This window comes from Marmota marmota, unplaced genomic scaffold, assembly GCF_001458135.2.
Source record: "Marmota marmota marmota unplaced genomic scaffold, marMar, whole genome shotgun sequence".
NCBI lineage: Eukaryota > Metazoa > Chordata > Mammalia > Rodentia > Sciuridae > Marmota > Marmota marmota.
The window spans coordinates 13,523,152-13,538,011 of record NW_026000051.1 but is presented as its reverse complement, the minus strand read 5'-3'; the positions used below and the strand labels follow the sequence as shown (position 1 = coordinate 13,538,011).

Sequence of the window (14,860 nt, the reverse complement as noted above, 5' to 3'; positions counted from 1 at the left end):
GAAGAGCAACACCCATTAGTAATGTGAGGGTGAGGTGACATGTTAGTGGGGACACCAGCAAGACTGCTGTGGCTTGATGAGGAAAGGGGAGTGGGGGTTGAGAGCCTCTGTGTGAAGAAGCAGGAACACCAAGGTAAGGCCTTAAAGGAGGGGCTAAGAAAGAGTTCTGAAAACTCAGAAAGCACTATACTAAGGTGACATTTACCTGACAGTCACAGAAGTGTCAGAAAGTGAGTTAAAAACAGCTTCTTGGTTTCTCACATCCTTGGGATCTACTGACACCCAACACGAGTTCCCTGCACTCTTGAGCACCACTCAACTGAGAAACTCGGAATTCCTGTGTAGCAGCTTAGTCCTACAGAGAACGGATGGTAATTACCTGTATTTTTTATTGCCAGGATCTTGGGTGAAGCAAGCCCAGGGGCACCGGGCTTTAACTATCCCTGGAATTTTGAGAGCTCCGTGCCTTCCTAAGAGACACGGTCCTCAGTGTGGAACAGCGCGTTCCCACGGGGCTCTGCCCCTCACAGTAACAGCTCTCCTGTCTCAACCTGTTCAGCCACCTCCAGTCCTGTGACTTGGGCACGGTACCAACCCTCTCTCTGTTTCTGCTTCCTCCTCTGAAGAGTGGGAACCATATTAGTACATCTCTCATAGGTTTACTGTGAGGTGTCCATGAAATACTTCATGGGCAGTTCCAGTAGGGTAGTGTGGCAGCAGCGGTAGTTCCCAGGCCAACCTCCCCATCCATCTTCTGCTCAGGGTTAATTACAATGGCTTAATGAGAGAATGCACAGGACAGCAGCAGGGCCCTTACTCATTCAGTGAGTGCCCCCCTTCCCCACCCGCTCAGCAAGTATCCCCTTTATCCTGAGCCATCCTGGACTGTGATCCTGAGCCCAGATAAGGTTCAACCTGCTGCTCCTATGTCAGAAAGACTGTGGCACCTTCCCTTCCATCCCTGTGGGCCACTGATGACATTGGATGTCTCTTTCCTTCCTCCATCCTTGGTCCTGAATGGAGTTAAGAAAGTAGAGAGAAATCTTCCTTCTGCATCACTTCACCAAAACAATCATTATTCACAGTAGCCAAGAAGGCTGATTTTTGACAGACAAAAGGAATTTGAACCAATGTTATTTTAAATTAAGATCTTTTTAAAAAGAGAAAACTGCACAAATGAATTAATAGCAACTATATGAATAAGACCAGAAGGGTCCACAATACTGTATGTGTAGTGGACGTGATGGGGTATGGGCTACTGAGGTGCCTCTGTGTGGGGGAGGAATGTATAGATTCCTTTGAGTGTGTAGGAATATATTTTAAAAATGAGTAAACATGGTAATACTCACCAACATCACACCTGGGTGTCCCCCTTTGAGCCTTGATTGTGCTTTCAGAAACATATCTATCCTACAGAAATATTCTCACACAGCAACAATGTATCTAGCTAGCTACCTAGCTAGCTCTATGTGCAAAGATGCCCTGAACTTGTTTTAGGTGCAGAAAATTAAGATAATGGTCAACAACTAGGGATCGTAAAGTCAGCTTTTGTATGCTGGGTGGTTCACATTACGGGATCCTGCACAGCCACCAAGGAAGTAAGGTAGGTACGCATGGTTGATTAGGAAATGTACTGTTCAAACATTGTTTAGTAAAATATCAGAGAGGTGCAGATACATGTGGGTGAGATGACCTCATTAGGATATACCTCAAGGCAAACACATGTATACCATATATGTGTGTAATATACATAGATGCTGGAAGAATGTAATTCAAACTTAGCAAGGGTCAGCCTTTCAGTCCTAGCATGGAATGAGTCAGAGAAACACAGGTAGAACTTTTAGTTGTTCCTTTGTATAACTCAGACTTGTTTTTTTTTTTAATTTCTGTTTCTTTCCCTCCTTTTTCCTTCCTATTCTTTCTGCCTCCCATTATAAATAGCATGCATTTCTTTCCTAATAATAAAACATAATTATAAAAACCCAACATCCATTCATCCATTTTTTATCCCATTCCTCGGTAAAATGACAAATTTGTTCTTTTAATTTCCTCATGCATCCATGCATACTACTCAGGGAAGGGAAACATAAATTTAAGGAGGGATAGAGAATTGGAATTAGCATGCACTGAGCTTCTGTGATGTGTCAGACATAGTGCTGAGCACTCATGCATTTACACAGGTAAGTTCTCAGCAACTTGCTCAGGTGACATTCAAAACTCCTGAGAACTTCCAAGTTGCAGGCTCTAACCAGCCAGAAAAGATGCCAGCCATGGTGCTGAGTAGCATCTTAAAGCCACCCAGAGGCCAGGTAGTGGGAAGCTCAGGAGAGCCTTGGGGAGGCTCTGTCTGCTGTGCAGACAGCAGGAGGGAACAGGAGGGCTCAGGGCACTGAACTACTTCCCCACTGGCATCAGAGTGAATTTCCATATTTAACAAAAGATGCGGCCATGATGGTGTGTATCAGTTGAACACCAGCCTTGCTCAGCACAATACCCTCCGGCCCTGGAACTCTAGGCAGTTGTCACTTTGTAATGAAACTTTCTCCCTCCAGTCTCCACTGTGTGTCCTCTATTATCTGCAAGTCTGAGCTGAAAAGCAGGTTGATAGAACTCAAGTAGGATGAAGCAGCTTGAATCTCCAAGCAAATTCTAAGTATGAAATGTGCAGTGAGGTTGACCCTTGGTGATACATTTTCAAAGCTGTGGGATCATTTTTTTTTCAATCATATTATGGTTTAGATGTGGTATCCCCCAAAAGCTCACATGTGAGACAATGCTAGATGGTTTGGAGGAGAAAATATTGGCTTATAGACTTAACCTAATCAGTGAATTAACCCCTGATGGGAATAACTGAGTGGTAACTGGAAATAGGTCAGGTGTGGCTCCAGGAAGTGGTTCATTGGGGTCATGACTGTGGTGTATATATTTTGTATCTGGAGAGTGGATTCTCTCTTTCTCTGCTTGCTGATCACCATGTGAGCTGCTTCCTTCTGCCATACTCTTCTGCCATGTTGTTCCTGCCTCACCTGGAGCCCCGTGGAACAAAGCTGCTATCTATGGAAGGAGACCTCTGAAACCAAGAGCCTCTCAATAAACCTTTCCTCCTATATGGTTGTTCTAATTGGGTCTTTTAGTCATAGCAGCGACAAAGCTGACTAAAACAATTTCAGATCATTTTTTTTAATTATACATATTTATGGGTTACAGTGTGTTGGTTTGATACAGGTATCATATAGACATATATACATATACAATGTATAATGATAAATCATGGCAATTTACATTTCTGTCTTCTTACATATGTATTTCTTTGTGCTGGTTCTATGGTTTGGATCCAAATGTCCTCCACATTTGTGTGTTGGAAGCATGGTACCTGTGCAGCAAGGTGCAGAGGTGGGTCTCTTAGATAATGATTAGATCATGTGACCTCTGACCTAATCAGTGGATTAATCATTGGATTGATATATTAATCAGTGGATTGATACATTGATGGCTGAATGAACTACTGGGAAGAGGGACCTGGGTGATAGAGGCAGGTCACTTGGGGTGTGCCCTGGAAGGCTTATCTTCCTCCAGCCCCTTCCTCTCTGCTTCCTCTCCCCTTCCTCACCATGAGCTGAGCAGCTTTCTTCCACCACATTCTGCAGCCACGATGTTCTTCTGTGGAGTCAGCTGACCAGGGACTGAACCTCTGAAACAGGGAGCCAAAATAAACCTTTCCCCCACTAAGCTGTTCTTGTCAGGTATTTTGGTCCCAGTGATGAAAAGCTGACTAGCGCAGTTGGGAATCTCTGAGTTCTTCTTGTTCTTTATAAAACGTATAATAAATTCTGGTGAACTACAGTCATCCTGCTGTGGGATAGAACAATAGTCCCCATTGCTCCTATTTAAGTGTATTTTGGTATTTATTTTATATGGCGGCCCAGAATCTGCTCACACTTTGAAGCTCTTGTGGCTATGCCCAGGCCACCCCATAAAGGAGACAGCCTCAAGATTCCCTCCTGGGGGCCACCTGAGGAGACAGAGCACACACCTGATCTGAGCGGTCACTGTCATATCCCATGTTGTGGGAGAGCCACTAGCAGCCACCCCCGACAGGGCGACCGGTTTCCTATCTGGAGTCAAAAAGCCTGTGTCCTGCACTTCCAGGTTCCTCCTTGGCTGCTCTTAATGGAGCCCACTCAAAGGACTGTGGAAAGGACTGTTTGGGTGAGATGAAAACAGGGGAGATAAAGAGGCACAGACACAGAGTGGTTTAGAGGGTGGTCGAGGTCACAGAGCCTTGAACCAAGGAGTGGAATTCCATTCTGAATTTGCTTCCCTGCGCTCCCCCTGGCTGCCTATTCTCCTGCGCCCACCCCTCATTCTCTTTCAATAACTTCTGATTGGACTTTCTCAATACTAGTGTTGAGAGAGAATGAGAGTCTGGCTTTGTCATTGTTCGAAAAGAGTTCTCCTTAAAGAAAAAACAAAAGGAAGAGCCATCCTTACGCCATCATGGGATAGCAGATACGAAAGTGTGCAGACTCCAGGGCATCCCATCAAGGAGAGGAGGCCGAGAGACTCTTCCCTACTTCCCAGGAGCTAGTCTGCACATTCCTGGGATCCAGCACAATCCTGTCCTCTGTGCTGCCCTTGTCACAACCCCCATCATTGAGGTTACAGAGAGAGCTTGCAGGAAGCTGAAATGGAAAAGTTTATTCTATTTAAGAAGCACAGGTCTGGGCCACACACGGTGGTGCATGCCTGTAATCCCAGTGACTCCGAAGACTAAAGCAGGAGGATCACAAGTTTGAAGGTAGCCTCAGCAACTTAGAGAGGCCTGCTTTTGAAATAAAAGATAAAAAGGGCTGGGGATGTGGCCCAATGGTTACATGCCTCTGGGTTCAGTCCCTGGTACCCCCCACCCCCGCCAAAAAAAAAAAAAAAAAAGTACAGGTCTTGGGAGGCACCAACCCCCAATGAAACTGGTCATCACCCTGATGCTGTACAGCCCATTCTGGCTATGCATGATAGACACCTGTCTAGAATAAACATTCTTTCTGGCCAGAAGTCTGGGGAGTGGCCCCATGGGTCTGGGTTCCTGGGTTAGCTCTGCCACATCTTCACTGAATGGCATGGAGAGAGCTGTGGCCTCTCTTCAAGCTTTGGCTCCAATTTCCTGGCCTTCTCCCCACAGTGCATCTCCCAGGAAGGGGTTCACATAATGCTCCTTGCAGGCAGAGGTTCTATTTCCTCATCTCTAGCTCTGGTGTGTGGCACAGTGTAACCACTTTGGAGACTCATGGTATGCATGACAGGAACAGCACAGCATATGGAACCTTAGCTGTGTACTCCGTACTCGACATGTGTTTTCTCACTTAAGCTTCCTAACTGCAGTGCCAGGCAGAATATTAGTATCACACTTTTTAATTAGAGAAGAGGGTGACCTGCCCAAGGTCACAGAGCTATAATGTTGACTGGGAAACTCCACCTCTGTACTCTTCTGTCTCCTTGGCTTTTCTGCCTTTTGAGTGCAGACTCTATCATTTTCCTCCTCACTTGGGAAACTAAGGCAGGTAGTGGAGGAGGAAGGAGGGAGGGGGAAGGAGGACACTCAAACAAGAGAACCATTAGTGACTTGCTTCCCCCATCTGCCTCCTCATTCCGGAGTTTTGCTCTTCTCCATTTGAAGGTGGAGTGTGTGTGTGTGTGTGTGTGTGTGTGTGTGTATGTGGGGAGGGGGGGAATGGGAAAGAAGAAGGCATGAAAATTTGCCTGTGCTAGATGCATCTTGGTATCTTCCTTTGGTGGTGGTCAGTGATCCTTCCTGAGTTTTCATCTTCAACCCTTCTGCTTTCTTCCAAGTTCTGGTCATTGCTATTAATGTCCTTTGCTGACACTTTAGTTTCTAGCATCTCTAGACTCAGGACAGAAAGACTGCTTGAAACCTGGGGCTGAGCACTCTGGACCCTGACGGATGCTTGGGTTTTTCTTGATCGACTGACTGATCAGTTCTTTCAATCATCCATCAACAGCTATTTTTAGAGTGTCTACTACTAAATGTCAGTCACTGTGCTGGAAATTGCTGAAACAAAGACTGAGGATCCTGTATTTGCTCTGAAAGATCTCCAAAGGTAGTCTAGGAGGCAGAAAGAGAAACTGGCTATTATTGTATAGTGTGGTAAGTTCAAAGTCAATAGAAAAAAGCAGAACACCGACAGAAGCATCACTAGAAGCATAAGATCTGGCAGAGGGAAGTAAAGGTTCCCATGGCAGCTGGAATTTGAAGAGACACTGGACAGGATTGTTGTAACTGGATTAAGCAGAATCTCAGAAGTGCAACTGAGACTTAGGGCCTGTGGTCTACAGAAACCATTCTTGGGAGTTTGGCACTACTATTTGGGTTAGGTATTTTTCATATATTTTGTATGTAATTTACATTAAGTATTCAGTGAGGAAAGTAGGGCTCAGGAGGTCGAATTCCCATTCTCCCAAGATCACATTGTAAGTAAAGGAGGCAAGATTTCAACCAGGGTCCATATGACTCCAAAATCTATTCTCTCATCCACTGCAGGAGTCAACATCCTACCTGAATTTACTGGTTTCATAAACATTCATGTTTTTTATGCAGCCGACACTGTTCCTATTTGCACATGCAGTATCATGGAAACATGAGCCCGAGAGAGAACCCTAGGAGCAAAAAGAAGAATGCAGAGTCCAGAGATCCAGGGCTGGGACCAAGCAAAGAGGGTGCTTCTAGGCTCACAAGAGAAGGGGATCCGTGTTTCAGTGGCGTATCCAGGCCAAACCTTTAACTCATCACCATCACTAGCTTCATAAAGATGATGAATTAAAAAAAAAAAAAAAAGGCAACCTTTGCTTTGGTAGCATTTCTCTAAAAGAAAATCTTCCGGCTCCACCTGTAAACAAGTTGGAGCCAGAGATGCTTATAAAGACAAATAAAAACACATCCTGTGCTTGTGCCCAAATGATCATCGGTCCCTTAACAGGACAAAGGAAATGGATCTTTGCTACATGTTTAATAAAGAGTGAGCAGTGTTAGTCTTTACAAGGTCCAACAGGAGCCAGAAACAGATGCACAAAACAAAGGTGACCTCAGGCTGCATCAGCAGGAGCTGATACCTGGCGAGAGGGAGATCTAAGTCTGATTTTTGCTCAGCATCCAGTGTTCCCACCTGGGTAAGAAAAAAAATGTCAGCTCAGGCCCTAGGCTCCTGGATCGGAAAACCGAGGCTTTCCATTTAGAAGATGGTGGCCAGGAGGAAATGTCACAAAGCATTTCACATGAGACAGAAGAAGAAGCTGGGGATGCTCACTGACATTGATTTACAGAAGTTACACGGTGCCTTTTCTGTTGTCACAGTTTCCAAGAGCTTCCCTGGAGAAGGAAGATCAGATTCTCTTTCTTTATGGTCAGGCAGGATCAAGGACATAGACTGCCTTCCCATAGTGATGTCCAGAAACAGGATGAACTCTTCCTTGAATAGTAAGGCTGTCAAGGGAGGTATCTAGAAACCCTGGGGAGTACTAGACTGCATGCTCTGTCATGTCACTCAAAACTTCCACTCCAGGAACAATGACATTCTTTTTTCCCTTATTATTGAATGGACCAAAGAAGACAAAATGATAATCTAACAGAGGTGGATCATAAATACAAAATGATTTATTCCCAGAGCACACAACCTCTCTCCCCAAAACCCATCTCCTGAATCTCTTCCCAATCGCCAAAATGTCCCCTGAAGAATGGACTCACCTTTCTTCTCAAAGTCCACCTTTTCTTCGCCTGGCCGTCCCAAGCTGTCCAAGGTGTGGGTCACCTGGCTGCCAAACTCATCCTCCCGGGAGACGTGGTTGGCCCGCCGGGGCGGGTCCTCCTCCTCCTCATAGTCATAGTCATCCAGGATGGGGGTCTCCCGGATGGGCACTCCGATGACAGAATTGTGGGCCTGCAGCCGGGAGGAGCGGAAGCTCTCCCGGGCCTGGGGACCCAGGAGCACTGACGGGATGTAGTGGATCTCATGAGTGGCTTCTGTGCTTGCGCTCTTCTGGGGGATGCGGCGGCGCTTCTGCCAGCGCCTCTGGGCGTACAGGGCCACCGTGAACACCAGCAGCAGCAGCAGCAGTGCGATGAGGCCACCCTGGTGCAGGAAGGAAGAACAAGCAGATGGATTATGGCTCTTTGGGGATTTTCCCATCCTTCACCCTAGGTCTAGATCCTTGCGTTGGGTTCACAGAGCTAGAGAGACATTGCCTCCAAACCTGGCTTTTCACCACAAAACTGTGACCTTGGGCAAACTGCTTGACTCCTTGGAGCCTTGCTTTTCAAGGTATAATGGATAAATAAAAGTCCTTGCTCTTCTTGCTTCACTAGGTTGGCATGAGGAGGAAATGAGATGGAAAATGGCCATGTCAGAGCAATCCAGCTTCCTGAATGTTGGGAAATCAAGACTGTGAGCCTGGACTCTGCCTCCCAACAGCCAAGTGACCCCAGGACAGTTGTTCATGCTCTCTCAGCCTTGTTTTCTTATCTCTACAAGGAGTTCACTGAGGGATCGAGAGACAGTAGCCATTCCTACATCCTGCTACAAATACAAGAGAGTGTTATTCAGTCAAGCATAATTTCTACATAGTCTATATTTTCTTCATCTTCAGAAATACTGGTCTTTGAGTCTGATTCTCAAGAAGGGACCTGGGACAAAGTAGGTGCTCAATATGTATTGCTGAATGAATGAGTAGATGGATGAATGGATTAAAGTGTACCTTTGTGGGCTTCCTTGAATCAGAAGCTTAAGGTAAACAAACTGAAGTTTATCTTTAACATATGCAACTCTTTAAATATTTGGGTCTGCATATCAGACATTAATTTGAAAAAAAAGCTAATGTATGCATAGTCATATTTTTCATGATCCATAAGATTCATGCAGAAACCTGGTCTGCGCGTTCCTTCAGGGCAGGGATATTTCCAAGACAGGTCTGTATCAGGCACCTGCCAGGTGCTTGAAGTGGAAAGTCTGCCTTCTCCTGACTCCATACCTCCTCTGTACCAGAAGCATATCTGTGGATGGGTTGGTCCTCCTTGGTTTCCTTTTGTTTCTACACATTATGTGGTGTTTCATGTTGGGAAGCTCGGGGCCCACTTTGTTGAGTCCTGGCTATAGTGATCCCTAGACTCAGGAAGGGGATACCTACTTATGTGCAAGAGTGGGCAAGGCTCTGAAATTCAGAGGGTGAGAAGCAGAGCTAGTCTTTATTTTGATGTGTTTATTTTGGTTTTTTAACCTGAAGCCTTTATACTTAGGACTCTGAGTGATCAGTTTGTTCTCTTGAACACGATTGGAGACAAAGACAATTCCTGATAACTATTTATACCGTATGTCACAAAGAAGTTACATGTTCATCCTGAATTCATCATCTTGCAGGTAAGGAGGCGACTGCTGTTGGTTGATACCCATTATGGTCAAGAAGAAGCCTATTCACTAAAATGGTCCAGCCATCCTCTGATTACCCAGATCCTGGGAAACTATTGTGCTTTTTTTTGCAAGTGTTCACTAAGCTAGAATTCAGCACCTCTACTGAAGGTGGGGAGTGGGAGAGGGTAATAAGCTAAAAGGCGGTCAGGTAAGGTGGACAGCACTGGACCTTTGACTATTTCAAGATCCCAAGGGATGTTTGAGTGTCAGAAATTAAAAGCCAATAATGCAAATTAAACAAAGGCAAGTATATGTATATATCTATGTGTATCTCTCTGTGTGTATAATTTATCAAATATATGTAAAATATTGCAGTCCAAAACTTCCTTGGAGAGGGAGGTGAGATGTGAGCCAACGGCTGTGGGGTACTTATTAGTGCCCAACACAGGGTAAACACGAGATGTAGGAAAAATTTTCAATCACTGTCCCCACAAGGTTGCTGTGCAGAACAAATCTGAAAACAGCTGAAGCATTCCTTACAACCTGAAGAGTGCTGTGCGTAACAGAGGACCTCAAAAGAGCCATGTGGCTGCCTCTGTCCTATTGGGACATTTCACCCAAGGAAAGCAAATGGGTGGCTCAATAGCAAGAATAGACTGCATTCAGGATCCACCTGCATGGGCCCTGGCTGTTGTCCTGACCCTTGTATCTATCTACTCCAACTTCACCAGCCTCCTTTGCCAGGGCAAGTAAATGGAAAAGCAGGAGCAATCCATCAGGGCTCAGCAGGCCAGGGTGCCCAGCCTTTGAGCATCCTGCAGGAGTGAACGCAGGCCTCTGTGATGCAGAAGATGCTGCAGAAAAGAAGGGTGCTCAGGAGGGAAGAAAGAACATAGGGAAAAGGATTTGAGTCTTCAGAAAGCAAGTGAAGAGAAGGCCAAAGCTCCAGGGGTGGCAAGCTGAGGATCTGCTGGCCTCAAGGACAACCTGATGCCAAATCCAATTTGGGCTGTGCTCGCTCTAGGGATGCCCAAGACAAATAAGGCCAAAGAAATAGCTCAAAATCCCTGAAAACAAAAGTGCCAATCTGTTAGTTAGAATTTGTTTCTGTGAGACTGTAAGCTGCACAGGTGTGGGTGTGATTCATTTTCTCTTCTCCTTATGGAGCTGGGAATTTCACTAGGCAGGGATTGGGGAAGAGACAGAAGAGGGGAAGTGTGGCCCCCATCTTTTCTGGGGTCTTCCTTCTGCAATCTCCCTAGGCAAGATCAGCCTGCTCCTGTTCAATTACTGACAGTGAGTCTCAGATTCCCCAGGCAAAGGCCAGGCCAGGAGAAGTCACGGGCAGAGTGGTGCAGCAGGGAAACACGAGTCTGGGGCATGCGAGCCCCTGCCTCTCCGTTGCTCTTCCCTTTGACAAGTTACCATATGTTACCTCCTTGTGCTCTGTTTAACGTGAGGCTGGTCTCCAGGAGGGGAGCTATGCTAAGGACTGGAAAAGGCAAGAGAAGCCCTGGATGAAGGGTTTGGTGCCACAAATATCAGCCTCACACCCTCGGCTTCCCTAGGCCTTTATTCCAAACTAAAATCTTTACTCCATCCCCAGGCTTAAACCTATTTCCTACCTCCCCAGGGCCCTCCAAGCCATGAGCAGACTCCCTGGCCCAGCACCTGAGGTCTCACGCTACCTGGATCCTTGCTTCTTCCTCATGCCTCAGCTCCCCATAAGTCTCACTTGTCCCTGTCACACACTAACACACCGAGGGAAGAGCTTTCCTCAAAGTAGGATCCCCCATGGTCTCTGCTTACTGCTTGCTCTCTCAGTCCGGAATTTTCTCCTTTACTCCCTGTAGTGGGCTGAATGGTGGCACTCAAAGGTCACATCCTCCTGCAATCTCAGAAGGTCATCTTATTTGGAAACAGGGTCTTTGCAGATATAGTTATATTAGGCCATACAGGACTAGGCTGGGCCCTAAATCCAATGACTGGTGGCGTGATGATGGAGACAGAAACTGGGGGGATACATCTGTAAGTCAAGGGATCATCGCAAGCTTCCCCTCAGAGCCACCAGAAGGAGCCAACTCTGGCTGACATATTGGTTTTGAACTTCTGGCCCCTGAGATGTGAGAGAATACATTTCCTTAGTCTCAAGCCACCCAATGTGTGGCAATTAGTTATGGCTCCCCAGGAAGCTGACCGGCTCTTCTCATCTGCCCCCACCCCCAGCCCCCAGCCTTCGAAGCATAGAAATCAATTCCTCAGGCAGCATCTTTGCCTCTTCAGGTCAGGGTGACCCCCAGAGTTATCAGTGATCTGGCTGCTCCGCTGAGGTCTTCGCATCTGGTGGGCCATTTCCCACTTCAGGTCCTGAGCTGACATTCACCAGAGCTTGCTCCACAAAAGGTGCTAAATAAACCACCAGAAGCCTAAAATTTTGACCAGACTGGCTAGAGGGAGGCAAAACACACGTCTTCAAACTAGTTCTCACCCCTGCATCCACAGGGCTCCCGATCAAAGCTTGGAAGGCCCCTTTTTGCTGTTCAGTCTTTTCCTGTATGCTAGTAACTGCAGCCGGTTGGCTTACACACACAATATATCAAAAACGGAAAAATTATAGAGAGTTGAAAAAATAAAAGCACCCTGAAACCACCCCACCAAGTTGGCCTTCTGGAAAGTCAAACTTAGAATGCCATTCAGCCTGGCCTCATTTTCATCTATTTTTCATGTTAAAATATCCAGGCACGGGAGAAGGAGCCAGAGAAAGGAAAGAAAGGGACAATGTGGGGAATGCTTTATTTGACAATGTGTCATTCGGAAACTGATTATTTCTGTCTCCGGCCTTTTTAATATTCCCTCACAACGGCCAAGCCGCAAGGGGATTTGGTATTCTAAGACTGGATTTATAATACTCTGTTCAGCAGTGATAAGAACACGGGCCTTTAATCCTCAGAGCTGTGTACATGCATATTCTCCCAAGTAATGTCCTTCCCTTCCTGCCACTTGTTTCTGGTCCTTGGCAGACAGCCCCACGATAGCTGTGGACTGGGGATCCATGGGGTATTCTATCTGGTGATTTGCCAAGTGATAAAGATGGTAGGGAAGGGGCCTGGGTCTCCAAGTCGTCTGTGAAGTTTTCTCCAGGTCTCAGGTCTAGGTTTCTTAGAAAATAGACCAAATCCTAAGTATTACAAATAAGGAAACTGAGGCTCAGAATATACAAGTGTTTTGTCCAAAATCACAGAATATCCTACAAAGATTTTGGAGGCAAGAATATGCAGCCAGGACCCTCCAAAGTTGCTAAGAAACGTGAATCATGACAATTTGGCCTATAGAATAGCTTCTTCTATGGGCTTCTATTTCTCTCCATGGCTGTCCCATGTCCCAGATTTCAAAGCCTTTCATCGTGAAAATTCAAAAACATGCTGAATGATCTCCTAGGCTTTATTTCCCCTCCCCCATGAATCTCAGACCACCCCCCCCCACCATAACTGGAGCACAGCTAGAGACAGACCCCTCCCTACTGAGTCCTGCATCTTACAGCTCCGGGTCTTGTCAAGCAGGCCTCCTTGGTGTACAACCTAGTCTCAAATGTAAGCTTCTGATATGCCCTCAAGGATCCAGAGATTTTATTTTCAAGCAATACGTTAGCAAAACCAGATGTTTACCTAGGAAAAAGTACATTGAACACTGACCTGAACTAAGGGGACCATTAAGGTTGCTACTGTCAGTGGGCTAGGACGGCGGTTCTCAACTGGGAGAAATTTTGCCCTCTGGTTCACATTGGAAACTGGAGATATTCGTTGGTCTCAGCTGGCAGGGGCAGGAAATGCTATTGGCATCTAGTGGGTAGAGAGAAGGGAAACTTTCAACGCCCTAGAAACACAGGAAAGTTATGTATGACAAAGAATTATCTGGCACTAAAGACCAGATTACACTGAATGGAGAATCTCTGATCCAAAGAAAGAGATGTTGAGACCTGAAGCTAGGGCAGTGGAGGTGTGGAGTCAGCTAACAAGGTAGATTAAAGACATATACAATGGATGGAAAGACTTGTGTTTGATTAGCAGGGAGGGGGAGGATGAAGGAGATACCAAGGATGACACTGAGGTATGGATTCTCTCACTGGATTACGAAGGAACCTTTCTATGAGTTAATTTTTTTTTTTCCTGGATAATATCCCAATGGGTTATGCAAGATCCCAGTGCTTAATTGAATGAAGAAATATGTTTACATGCCTAAATAATTAATTTAAAAGGGAGACAAATCTAAAATTACAGATAAGGATATGTATGCATATGCATGTATATGTGTGTGTACATATTCACATTTGCCAAAGTATTCCCACACCTGTCTTTATGTGTCTACAATTGCTACACTTCATACATTTCTTTGCCCCTAGACAGATATTGGGTGACCTATTTAAGAAGGTCCCTTGAAGAAAAATAAAACAGATTTTTATTTTAAACAAGTCATCTGCTTATAATGTATGTATTAGAGACATTGTTTTATTCTCCGGGATACTGCCAAAGGAATAAATTAAAAACACAGTGTGGTTCTCTGGAATATATTCATCCCCCACCCACACCTCTCCAGCTCAATTATCCTTAGTCATCTGTAGACCAGATCAGAAACGAAGCCAGATCCTACGAAAGCACTCTAAATCCTACAGAAATTTATCAAGTGGACAGCTAATGAGCACACAGTATCAGTGTATGCCCAAGAGTCAGTAAGACATGGCTTTGGTCATGACTGTACTATATTTTAGTTTTTGGTTTTGAGGTAGTTACTTGAGATTCCTCAGTTTTCTCATCTGTTAATTGTGTTTAACACCTAATTGAGAACGTTTAGGGAGAATTGAATGAGATGGCATTATTAAATGCTGTTAGCATAATGCTTTGCAATTAGTGGGGTTCAGAAAATATTAGCATCCTTTCCCAAAGGGAAAACAGTTAGATACACTGTAGGGTGAAGCCCCTTCCACCATAGCATGGGACATTCCCAGCTTTATTCCTATTATAGGTTCCAAGATGTGAGATTGTGACCTTGTCCCTTTCCTTCTGTGTGGCAACTAGGTGAAATTGGATGGTTTCCAACTCGTTCCAGCCCTAACATCTTCCATTAGAAAGACAAAGGTGAACCTGAAAGTGTTTGGGGGAACAGATGAGATACATGTGGCTATGGCCTCCTGCCTGACACTGCAGGTGTGGATGCATGTTCTAAAGTTAGCCACTCTGCTTCTGTGTTTTTGATCACCCAGCTCTCTCTGCCTGAAACGCCCTTCCCCCACTTCTTTGTCTAGTCCTTTAAGCCTCAGCTTCATAAGTTCTCTGAAATCTGCCTTCTCTGGCTGGGTTAAGTGCCCACCTGTTAGGTCGCTCTGTCACTCATGCTTCATCTGCCAGAGCACGCAGCACAGCATAAGGAGCTCAACTATCCCCCCCCCGTCA

The 14,860-nt window shown here is 45.6% G+C and overlaps 1 protein-coding gene across 4 annotated transcripts in view; it reads right to left on the bottom strand.

Annotated features, from left to right (window-relative positions):
- Astn2 (astrotactin 2) overlaps positions 1 to 14,860 on the bottom strand; it is a 698,452-nt gene that overhangs the window by 503,224 nt on the left and 180,368 nt on the right. For all 4 annotated transcript variants that reach the window (XM_048813212.1, XM_048813214.1, XM_048813213.1 and 1 more), the window contains exon 3: positions 7,757 to 8,141. In XM_048813212.1, the coding sequence (XP_048669169.1) occupies positions 7,757 to 8,141 (385 nt within the window). The remainder of the gene's footprint in view (positions 1 to 7,756; positions 8,142 to 14,860) is intronic.